The following is a 12768-nucleotide window of genomic DNA, read 5'->3' as shown; positions in this document are numbered from 1 at the left end:
TGGGCCTCCCAATTGAAGCCCCGCCCATAGGGCGGGAGCCGGTGCTAGTTGCAATAATATACAGATCAAGAAAGATAAAGACGTGAAATAGTATTGTATTCTGGAAGGATAGATGGTAAACATCGCGGAGGAATAGCCCTCATGCAGATGGATTGAATTTTCAAAAAGAGAATGCTAATAAGATTGTATCATCCAAAAAACATCCAAAAATTTGGAGAACATCCAAAAAGGCTGATGGTATTTGTCATAATTTAAAAAACATTCACAAATAGAAATTAGAAAATGCAGCAATTTCATTATCGTCCTCCAGCATCTCTTTTTAATCACTCCTTGTTCATCATATTGCTTCTGTCATTCTATCTTCTCCTTGTCATCTCATCACAATTATATCATCATTATCTCCTCTTCCATAAGCCTGGTGTTGACTTAGCGGTTAGGGTGCCGGCTTGGGATCCTAGGATCCTGGGTTTGAATCCTGGTCGATTGCTGAATTAACGCCGGGGGGGTTGACTCAGCCTGTCATCCTTCCGAGGTCGGCAAATTGAGTACCATTTTCAAGTGTCGCAAGAGGCGACTAACAGGGTTGGTGGCAGGAAGGGCATCCGGCTGTAAAACATTGCTTCAAAAAGGAGACCACTGTGCCCCAAAAAAAGGCCAACTCCTGCTCTGCGGGGAAAAATGGCCTCTAGAGGTGGTTCTTCTTCTTCTTCTTCTATCTCCTCTTCCAAACTCTTCAAAACAACTGTAGCAGCCCTGGGATATGCTGTCACCTTAAAAACAACATTTACAATTCTTAGTCAGGTCAGTCTCTTGACAACCACTGGTAACATGTAACCCAGTCTATCTGCCACATGGTCGGGTAGTCGATGATTAAACTGACTACCCTCACTGGCTTGCCAGAGGGGAGGGTGACTGTGACACCCTGCAGGACTAAAAACATTACCTGTTAAAGCGGGAATGAGCTCCCTTTGGGAGCCAACGGCCACCCAGTACGGAGATGGTGTTTCCTAAAAAAACACCCATCTGGTTGGACCGGTTTTTTAGGTTGTAGACAACAACCGCTCAGGGTAGTACTACCGTTCTGACTTGGGAGCGTTAAAGTGGTGCCCGGAACCATTTTACACTCTCCGTGTCAGGATTGCTGGTCTTACTTTCTGCCTCACTCAAACTATATCTACCGGCCTAGCTTCAATCTTTCTTTCTCACAAACAAACATCATACACTTTTCATCATACACTTTCCTTCTCTTTTATTTTAGGTCTGGCCCCGATGAGGGTTATACAATACAGTCCGTGCATGAAGCCTTCAACATATATATATATATATATATATATATATATATATATATATATATATATATATATATATAGACTTGGCATTTAATATGGAATATTTTTTTTTTCTTGACTTGGGTTTACTTTCTGAACTCAGTATATCAATCTGGTGAGTTTCTTTTACGCTTCGGTGATGTCTGTTGAAAGAACCATGTCACTGATTGTCTTTCGCAGCAAGAAGTCAATAACAGGATTATGTCACAGGTGGCGTGACAAAATGTAAGGACAGGTACATTTGATGATTGGATTCACAATCGGGTATATAAGGGTTGTTGCGTTCTGTATTAGTGGAAAACAACTGCTGCACATCTACAAAAGTTATTGCCGCTTCCTCTGGAGATGGTCCGTCAACTTGACAATGCTGTTTGTCATGGAGTGGTGGCTTTACGAAATTCTGGCATGAAACAGTGTGCTATTGCTCGGCAGTATGGCATCACTCAAGGTCAGGTGTCAAAGATCCTGAAAAGAAATGCTCAGAGGGGTGTCCCTACTCCAATACCGAGGCCAGGACGTCCACGCAGAACCACAAGGAGAGATGATCGCCAGCTGCACCGGTTAGTCTGCAATGGCCGTACCAAGTCAGCTAATCGGCTTAGGGCTGAGTGGCAGCAACTGACAAATGTGCCTGTATCCAGAAGGCTAGTCAACCAACGACTGGTTCAGCAGGCTATCGTGCCAGGCGTCCCCTGAGAAAGCCACGCCTGACCAGACAACACAGCCAGCGCCGATTGCATGGGCCAGAGAGCACCGTCAATGGCAGCCAGGAAACTGGATTCACGTGACCTTCAGTGACTAGTCTAGATTTCTGGTCTATCGTCAAGATGGCCGCGTCCGAGTGCGCAGACAAGTGCATGAAGCCCACAACGAAGATTGTATAGTGCCAAGAGTCCAAGCTGGAGGTGGTGGGGTGACCGTTTGGGCTGCTTTTCATGCAGGGGGCAAAACTGACCTGGTTGTTCTGAATGGAAACCTGAACCAGTTCAAGTACAGGGTCATTCTGGAAGAAACATTGCTTCCATTTGCTCGTGCAGCCTTTCGAGGAAACTTTGTCTTCCAAGATGACAATGCACGGCCTCATCGTGCTCGCATGATCCAACACTTTATTGCTGACCGTGGTGTAGAGCATATGGAGTGGCCTGCCATGTCCCCTGATATGAATCCGATAGAGAACTTGTGGGCAGAATTAACGCATCAAATTGACAACTTGGACCCGCAGCCTGCCTCTGTGCGTGAATTGCAGCAGACTATTGTCACTGCATGGCAAGCGATTCCTGTCCAAACCTTGGCAAATCTCGTGAACAGCATGCCTCGACATGTACGTGCTCTCCTGAATGCTCGTGGGGGTTACACGAAGTACTGAACTGTAATTTTACTGTCCGTAATCCCAGTCATAATTTATCTTTTGTGTTGTTGAATTTTTTTTTGACTAATGTGCAAATTAAAAAGATACTTCTGGAAAACGTACAGAAGTTTAACACAGGACTGTCCGTGAATTGAGTTCGATATCAGTTTACATCACTTTCAAGGATCAATTTATTTGCTTCGAAATGTCAAATGTGGTTTTTGTTTCTTTTAAAGGTCACATTAACAAAATCGAGAATAATTTCAACATAATTCCAATGAACTTTTGGTTCTAAGTCATCTTGAAAAGTAAGTTCACCCCCACAAAAAAAAGATTCCATATTAAATGCCAAGTCTGTATATATATATATATATATATATATATATATATATATATATATATATATATATATATATATATATATATATATATTATATATATATATGTTGCTTATAAAAATGACTAAGAATAACAAGAGAAATTTGATCTTTTTTCATCTTGAATATATATAATTCCTCTGTTTTTCATTTGTTTGAAGAATGAAGAATGCTTCTATAATTTATAAGATTTTCTCGTTTTGTATCAACCTTTCCACGGGGTGTGTAATCAAGCATTTCAATATCTATGACAGTCATAAGGGAGGTTTGGAAACAGAAATGTCCTCAAGATGCTCATAAAGTCACAATACCCTGTTCCCATTTTCGCTTTCCTTAGCAAGTATTCTGGACTTGATGGCGAACAACAACCCTCACCTTCATCTCTCGAGTTGCCATGCCAAAGCATGCCGATATTTTGTGCAATGCTTTGTGCCAAAGTTACTGCCATCGTTGCTGTATTTCCATACTGTAAAAACAAACAAATAAACAGCATGGTAATTACATTTGCATACAATATTGTCAAATAACATCATGGTTATTAGAGTGGTGTTCTTTAACACAACAAAGCAATTAGCATTGTTATAAGAATAGTACACTGCAAAACACATGGTATGTGTATTACAATTGTATATTGTTAAAAAAATACTACAAGTCAGGAGACGACGATGGTTCACGAGCGAGCGGTGTTCAATGAAAAAGGACGGACTACTTTGAAATGGCCGTCCTTTGTGACCTTTAAAAGTCAAAACCGACATTGAAAATACATAACAAGGAATGTGTTATCTGTTATGAGACTAGTTAGCTACACAATACCAAAAATTCGGTTCGATTCCGACAACTTTGAAAATTTGACCTTTGTGACCTTCAAAGGTCAAAGGTCGAAGATTCTGAAATTTGTTGGAAAACTTGTATTCATGATGTATGTGATAATATAAGATCACGTATGACATTTCACCCCATCAGGAAGCAAACAATGTAATAAAACCATCAAAAATCGACTTTTCTAAATTTCGTGATCTTGGGGCGAAAATGAAAAATCGAGCTCCGTGGGGCTAGACACATGACATTGGCCTAACCAAATACCGAAACCCCTGTCAGATTCCACCAAACCCCTCGGAGAAGATGTAGCTTGAACTCGATTATCCCCAAAAAGACATCTTTTTCGGGCGTCGCTCCGCCCACAATGGGCGCAATACGCCCACTCTACGTAGGACACAACTAGATCATGATATCAACCTCCCACCCAAGTTTCATCAAGATCGGATGATATCATCGGGTAGTTATGCTGCGGACAGACAGACACACAGACACACCCATGACGAATATAGTGGTCACTTGATAACTCATGAACCAATAAGAGTATTTCCATGAGCTCAGGGGCCTTTCCACCAACCACAATGGTCCTAATGACCAGCTCGTTTTAACCAATCACAAGAATGGCCAGGTGGTTTGAGGATGTACATTGCAAACACTGGATTTAAACGGTGACCGGCCTTTTCATGTGTATCAGTGAACGGATCAAATACAGACAACCCTCGTTAATCCGGACTACATAGTTCCCAGCACCCAATGTCGGATTAGCGAGATTGTCGGATAAACGATTTTGTGGATTAGAGGGATAAAATGAATGGCGGAAATGTGTTCCTGGATGTTTTGGTCGGATAGCGAAATTTCCAGATTAAACGGGGTCGGATTAACGAGGGTTGACTGTAATTAAAGAATTATTTATAAGTCATAGTCATAAAAAAATATAAGTTTTCATGTAATTTATATAAGCTGTACAAGCAAGAGCAAGCAGTCCAGCATGAAACATTCCCCTCATTCCAGCAAAATGAAGAACCCAAATACGTTATTATTAACATTTAAACTTGTAGGAAAGAAGGTGCCATACAAAATGATGAGCTACCTCAGTTTCCAGCAAGTTTTAAGTAGTATTAATCTCAACAAATTCATGCACATGTGGTTATAAGCCACGCACATTTTTTATTTATTTTTATTTTTTACAATATTCTCAATAACAACCTTCGTAATGTGAAACCGAGTCGAGTAAGATGAGAATTCGCAATCATTTCAGCTCTCAGACACAGACAAAGAGCAAAACCTTACTTTTTACAAATTGACCTTTTATCAGCACATGAACCATTTATAGCATCGTCCCACGGGTGCTTCAGTTATGAATAGTGCCAAATTGAGTAAAGCAGTGATCCAAGATATTCAGGAGTGAAAATGCATCACCATTTAACAACATTACCTGGAAAAAATGGAAAAATGTATTCTTGTGATTTATGTCTGACAAAAGGCAGAACTCAGAAGTGCATTACAGGTTAGGATGCAGTGTGCTTGTATGATACAGACTAATGTGAGGTCTTTATGACACCGTAGTGAATATCTTTTCACCTGTCTCATAACAAGTGCAAACACACACGGACATGTACACAGAGGTACACGTACACACACACACACACACACACACACACACACACACACACACACACACACACACACACACACACACACACACACACACGATTGTTCTAGCAATACAGGGGTGTCAGCTGGGCCATGAAGAAAAATTGGCTTTTCTTCAAAGGGGATTGATATAATTTTTTGAGCAACAGTGGCTGTTCTGGCCAAAATGAATTTATTAAAGATGGCATGCACCAAGTATTCCACCATTAAAAGCAAATAATGGCAGAAAGAACCAGATAAGCAGACAAAGTAAAAAAAATGTAAAAAATCTCACTCCTCTGTGCATGTGCGATTGGGACAAATTCAGAAGCGAAGTACTATACTGTTCAACGGCAGGTTCCTTTTCCAAGTCGCCATCACCTCTATTGGTACAACTTCACCAGAACGAACATTTTTAGTTAAGTTTGATTGTGTCCGACTGAATTTACACTAGATAGCTCACTTGTTCAATTTTTCTAGATGTATATCCTATAAATAACCTCATGCATGGGTGCAATGGGTGAGGAGGGGGTGGGAGCGGGCTAAAACAAGATCACAAAAATTGAGAAAACAACAGAGAAGGGAGCAGTATAGGAGAAAGAAGGGAGGACAGGGGAGTGTGGAAGGAAGATGACGGAAGCTGGGAGGAGATAAACGTGGATGGGAAGGAATAATGTATAAAACTACACAGTGGAACGGGGGGGGGGGGGGGGGGGTGGTGAATGTTGGGGAAGGGAAAGGCCTAATTTTTTTTTTTTTACATTAATTTTAGAATATGGGGTAAATAGAGCACCCCTTTCAAAGCCATTAAAATAGTTTAATGAAGGATCCAAAAGAAGATTCACTCCACCAAAATAAAAGTGAGCTGCTTTTTTTTTTTTTTTTTTTTTGGATAACAAGATGGAGGCTCGTGTAAGAGCTAACATTAATCACAAAAAGACAAATTGACACATAAAACATATGATAAAGGGAGCAGGAGACAAGATTGGGAGAGAGAGGGAAGCACAAAAGTACAACATTTGAGAGTAGGGACATCGGGAGATCTGTGGAAGGGAGAGGGCTTGGGGGGAGCAGGCATGGGAAGGGGGTGGGGGGGAGAGGTATAAAACACCTGGACACTGCTAGGACTTCCAGGAAAGAAGTTGGTATTTAAAAAAGTGGATCTGGGGTGAATCGACGGCGGTAGAAAAGATCAAGGTTTTGGATGGGGGAAGATAAGAGATGGTGGTGAACAGCTGTTTTAAAGCTATCTTATGCTTGTTTGTTTGGTTTTTGTTTCCCATATCCCATGTTTGTTACCCACGGGTAACAGTATTGCCTCGAGAGGGTATTGCATTTGAGTCCGTTTGTTACTTGCAAAATCGAAGATTTTTCAAGTATATTGGTCGGTTGCGTTTGTGGTTCTGTCTGTCTGTCTGTCTGTCTGTCTGGCTGGTTGGCTGGCTGTCTGTCTGTTTGTTTGTTTGTCACCGGCCTACAGGTCACAATTTTCAACCGATCTTCACGAAACTTCACCAAACGGTAGAGTTGGTCAAAAGCAAGAAGCCTATTGTTTTTGGGGTCAAAAGGTCAAAAGGTCAACATAGGCCAAAGGTCACCAGCTTTGCTAAATTTCTAAAATCCTCAATTTTCATCCGATTGACTTGACATTTGAAGAGAACTTGCATATCTGACCACTGAATTCAACCACCAAGTATTTTTGAGGTCAATATAGGCCAAAAGGTCAACATAGGCCAAATTTCTAAAATCCTCAATTTTCATCCGATTGACTTGAAATTTGAAGAGGACTTGCATATCTGATCACTGAATTCAACCACCAAGTATATTTGAGGTCAACATAGGCCAAAAGGTCAACATAGGCCAAATTTCTAAAATCCTCAATTTTCATCCGATTGACTTGAAATTTGAAGACGACTTGCATATCTGGTCACTGAATTCAACCACCAAGTATATTTGAGGTCAACGTAGGCCAAAAGGTCAACATAGGCCACATTTCTAAAATCCTCAATTTTCATCCAATTGACTTGGAATTTGAAGAGGACTTGCATATCTGGTCACTGAATTCAACCACAAATTATATTTTAGGTAAACATAGGCCAAAAGGTCAACATAGGCCGAATTTCTAAAATCACCAATTTTCATTTGATTGACTTGAAATTTTAAGAGGATTTACATATATGGTCACTGAATTCAACCACCAACTATTTTTGAGGTCAACATTGGCCAAGTTTTTAAAATCCTCAATTTTCATCCGATTGACTTGAAAATAATTGAACAGCATTTGCACATTGTCACTAAATGGGGAAACTAACTATTTTTGAGGTTAAAAGGTCAAAGGTCAACTAAAGGTCAACCTTCCAAAATCATCATTTTTCATCTGAAAAATCGTCACTTTTCTTCCTATTGACCCGAGCTTTGATCAAGATTGTCAATTTTAATCTTGATGAAATGCACAATTTGCTGTATCAATGGAATTTTGTTTCTTCGGGGTTTGGGGCGGATTTTGCAAGTATTGTGCTCTGCATGACGTCTTCTTGTTTGTCTGTTTGTCTGTCTGTCTGTCTGTCTGTCTGTTTGTCTGCACAGAATAAATATGATTTTTCTCTGCAACTGTTGGTCCGATTGACAGGAAATTTTCACCATAGGTGCAACTCCACCTGTAGACTTTTTAAATAATAATTATGACGTCATAGGTCACGTGGTTCGGCCGCCATCTTGGAAAACCGAAAAACTTTGTATCTCTATATCTCCGAAAGTGCTGAACAGAAAAAATTGAGACGTCGCTCATTGTAAAGAACTCTCCATGGGGAATAAAATATGTTATTGATGATGTCATAGGTGCCTCCATTATGACGTCATAATTTGACAAGTACAAAACTTCATCCGATCAAGATGAAATTTGTTGAGCATAATCTAGGAATAAATTAGTTTAGAAAAAAAATAATGATGGCATCAGTCACATGGTTCGGCCGCCATATTTTATTTAACAGAAAAGCCTTAAAAACCACTGAAAATACAACCTGGCGAGGGTTTGCAATCTCTGATTGCTCTTTTTCTTGTTTATATATGCTATCGATCGTTTTCGTTTATATGCTATCTCATATCAATCAACATTAGGGTTATATTGAAAGTTTGAAAGGCGACCTGAGAGCAAGGGGAGAAAAGGCTATGGCATCAAGAGCACCAATGCAAACAAGTGCTGGATAGTTCCAAAAACTACAAACAAGGCGAATGAAGACCCATTACCTCATTAACAGCTCCTCCTCTACTTTGAGAGCAAACACCTCCAAAGTATCCTGCACTGCTGTGAGTGCTTTCAAATGTCAAACCCCTGTGAGGGCATAAGTCAGAATGGGGTAAAAAGGACAAAAGGGAAGAGTCAAAATTGTGAAGTTGTTATTCTGAGACTTGTTTTGGATTCCTAGTTCAAGAACAAGAAGTTTACATCCTAGCATGTTACTCCTAGTCCTCCAAATGACCTGAAGGACCAGAGGAATTCACTTGAATGAAGGATCAAAATGAAGCTCTTTCGAAATAAAACTCTGACCTAGCTGCTATCTCACATATCAACATTGAACTCACGAGAGAAGGTGAATGAGGTCGTAGTAGCCATGTTCAAACTGAGCGGCGTATTGCATAAAGTAGTGGAGGGTCTTCCTTGGGTTGCGATTCACTGTGACTTTGTCGTTTGTGGTCCACGTTTTCATGCCCACCAGCACTATTCTGGTGTTGAGTTGATCTTTGTACATCTGTTAGAAAGAAAAGAAGACATTTCAAGCCATAGGGGGCAATGGGCTTTGGGAAGCAAAAACCAAACAAACAAGCATCTAACTATAAGAGATGTGTGTGTGTGTGTGTGTGTGTGTGTGTGTGTGTGTGTGTGTGTGTGTGTGTGTGTGTGTGTGTGTGTGTCTGTCGCCATTTTTCTCAGAGATGGCAAAGCAGATCTTCATCAAATTCCCAGAGGTTCATTAGTGACTGCCTGGGAGTGTTTAAGCAAAAAACGTTTTGGAAATTTTTGAAAGAAAAAGTTGGATTTTTATTTTCGCTCTATAGTGCCCCAGCTTTTGTAGCTATGTGAAAAGGTAATATTAAATGATCCCCAATCCCATGTTCCTTAGTGGATGTAGGGAGGTGTTTGAACCTCACAAAAAAATCGAAAAAAAAATCAACATTTGAGTTCTTCAACATGTCAAGAGGATTTGAACAGTACCGGGCAACGCCGGGTACCCCTGCTAGTTATACATGTAATGTGAATACAAACGAGTGTGTAGTTGTGGACATCAGTGGTGTGGATTTGTGTTAGTCAAATCAAGTTGGTCAAGGGACCAACCACCTTTGCCAGTTCTTATTTGCTCTGACAAAGCATTTGCTCTGATAAAGCAACAAAGCAAAGTCAATGATGACTATATCATCTGAATTCACCATTAACTTATTGAAAGACAACTCAGTAATAACCAATCACAATGGAGGTGGCAAAGATGCATATACTTATCGACACTCGTATAAACACCATTACCATAACACATGCTGGCAGGTTGGCTGTCAATGTCCAAGTAAATGCATTCTTTCAACATTACATTCTCATGCATCACTGTGTTTGGTTAGTATTTATAAATACAGTTACGGTTTGGGGATACACCTAGGCTTTAGGGTTAAGGATACACTTACACTTTAGGTTTGGGGATGCAACACGAGTTCAGGAATAGGGACACAATTAGGGTTACGGTCTATGGATACATTAGGTTTTGGGTTTCCTGATACGGTTAGGTTAGGGTTAAAGTTTAGAGATACAGTTAGAGTCACAGTTTGGGTTAGGGATAGAATTCGGTTGAAAGTTTGGAATACAATTTCAGTCAAGGTTTGGACTTTTTCAAGTGGTTAAATTTTTTTTCTTCTTTTTTTCTATACTGAATCGAGGCTCGTGAAAGAGCTAACATTTACTTCACAAACAAATCAACCAGACAAACAAAATATATAAAAAGAGGGAGCATTAGACAAGATGGGGAGAGAAGGGGAAGCACACAAACACAACATTTGAGAGCAGGGACATGTGTGGGAGGGAGAGGGCTTGGGGGGAGGAGGCGTGGGAAGGGGGGGGGGGAGGGAGAATTATAAAACACAAGGACACCAAGGACTTCCAGGACAGAAGTTGGTATTTCAAAAAAGTGGATTTGGGGTGAAATTAGCGGGATTCGCGAATTAGCATTCTACATCAGAAGAATGCTTGATAATTAAAGGAATGTCACAAAATACTGTTTAGCAGTTTTGAATGGTGGTTTATATCACATTGGAAATAATTTTTAGCCGCGTCGCAGACGCTGCTCATAGAGTGCCCTCTGCTGTTGTTGTTGTTCTTCTTGTTCTTCTTCTTGTTCTTGCAGAGAAGACAAAACCTCAAAGCTCCACCCATTCTGGGAACCATAGCTCCACACATTCTGGGAGAGCCTTCATATAAACAAATATCCACCATTTTATTAACTCGCATAGCTTTGAGGCCTGTTTTGTAGGCCCGTGGTGTCTTCCTCTCTCACACAGTTTTATTTCAAATCAATTTCGATATATCATTTCATTTTTCACAGTCGCTAACATAGTTTTAGACTCGGTTGAAAAAAAACGGGAAGAAAATCCGATGAAAGTTGCCCTTTATAGAACGAAATGAATTCTCAAAGGCCTGTAACTTCAAGTCCATTGAGATATATATTTTTTAAATCGCGGCATGGTCAGTCATACACCGCCCGAAATAAGAGACGGGAAAATGCCGAGATATATATATATTTTGTTTAAATCGCGGCATGGTCAGTCATACACCGCCCGAAATAACAGACGGGAAAATGCCGAGATATATTAAAAATTCGTCCATTTGATGACAAACGTCACGATGAAATATTTAATTTATACGTTGTCACAATAATGTGGAGAGAGGAGCATAGCTTCGTTCACGTGTCGCCACACACGGGAAATTGCCGAGATATATTTTTTTAAAATCGCGGCATGGTCAGTCATACACCGCCTGAAATAACAGACGGGAAAATGCCGAGATATATTAAAAATTCGTCGCCACACACGGGAAATTGCCGAGATATATTTTCACTTTGCACAAAAATAACATCAAGTAATCGAATCAATAGGAATGTCCTGTGCCTATAACATCGACGTTATAGGCACAGGTGCATCTAGGCATTGTGTAACATCGACGCGGCTTTTGTTTTAATTAAAACTTTTTGTACTTGTTTTCTCATGGAATAGCAATAAATCAATTGATCATAAAGCGCTTTGCATTTCAAAGGAAAATCTCAAAGAGCTTTACATAGAGGTTGCAAAAGCCTCAAGGTGTAAACACTCACTGCATCGACCAGGTTGACAATGGATTTTGCGTAGTTTGTTGTAAGGCCCACGGAAAGATGATGCTTCTTGTACTGCAGGTATGGACAAAAAAAATCAAAGAAAAGTTAATGTGAAATCAATAAAATAAAATTTGAAGAATAATATTCCAACATGTTTGGCAAACAGCTATGGTAAGACTACATTGTGCCTATTGTTTAATGAAATAGTCAGATAATTATGAAAGAATTTTCGACATTTAACGACATGCAAGAGTAACAACCCAGAAAAGGAAAAAACCAATAGTCTACCAGCCAAATCTGAATTCAGCACCTTTGCAGAAGTGGTCGGGTAGAAAAATGCCAATGGTACCAGCTGTTATGGGGTGGGGGGTGTTCTATGAGGGTCATCACCAGGGTGGATTGTCTGAAAGTGGTGCAATTATTTTTTACAGAACCGTTTCCATGATAACCACCAACAATAACTAAATTAGTTCTAACTCTTATAACTTTCTTATTATAGAAGCTAGAAACACACTTCTGCTGTTTAATGAAAGGTCTGACCATCCTCTACACAATGGTGTCCTTTGTTGCTATTGTGGAACTAATTTGCATACAATTATGACGTCACAAAATGGAATAGATAAATAAATAATTATATACAAGAGAAAGAAAATCTAAGGCACCTTACACCAGACTAAAGCATAGACGGGAATGGGAAATGAGAAACCGGGTGAGGCCTTACATTTGTTGTGGAGGCTGCAGAAGATGATGAGGCAGGCGAGGCAGTGATGAACAGGACAAACCAAACAAGGAGGCAACGAGGCACATGGCAGGACAATGAAGCAGAATCACAAAGCAGGTGACAAGCAGGAAGAGAGAGAAGGAAAGATGACAAAGCAGGCAGCAGATGACGGAGCAGGAACACGAGCAATACGACGCGC

General features: G+C 40.2%; 1 protein-coding gene across 1 annotated transcript in view; it reads right to left on the bottom strand.

Moving 5' to 3' along the window:
* Positions 1-12768, bottom strand: part of LOC137433690 (uncharacterized) — a 123077-nt gene that overhangs the window by 71665 nt on the left and 38644 nt on the right. Inside the window, exons 12-15 of the mRNA XM_078786199.1 lie at positions 11849-11920; positions 9084-9250; positions 8748-8832; positions 3429-3519 (exon numbers count right to left, since the gene is read on the bottom strand). Of these exons, the coding sequence (XP_078642325.1) occupies positions 3429-3519; positions 8748-8832; positions 9084-9250; positions 11849-11920 (415 nt within the window). The remainder of the gene's footprint in view (positions 1-3428; positions 3520-8747; positions 8833-9083; positions 9251-11848; positions 11921-12768) is intronic.

Source organism: Myxine glutinosa, chromosome 10 (genome assembly GCF_964187855.1).
Source record: "Myxine glutinosa chromosome 10, kmMyxGlut1.1, whole genome shotgun sequence".
Taxonomy (NCBI): domain Eukaryota; kingdom Metazoa; phylum Chordata; class Myxini; order Myxiniformes; family Myxinidae; genus Myxine; species Myxine glutinosa.
This window is presented reverse-complemented; position numbering and strand designations above follow the sequence as displayed.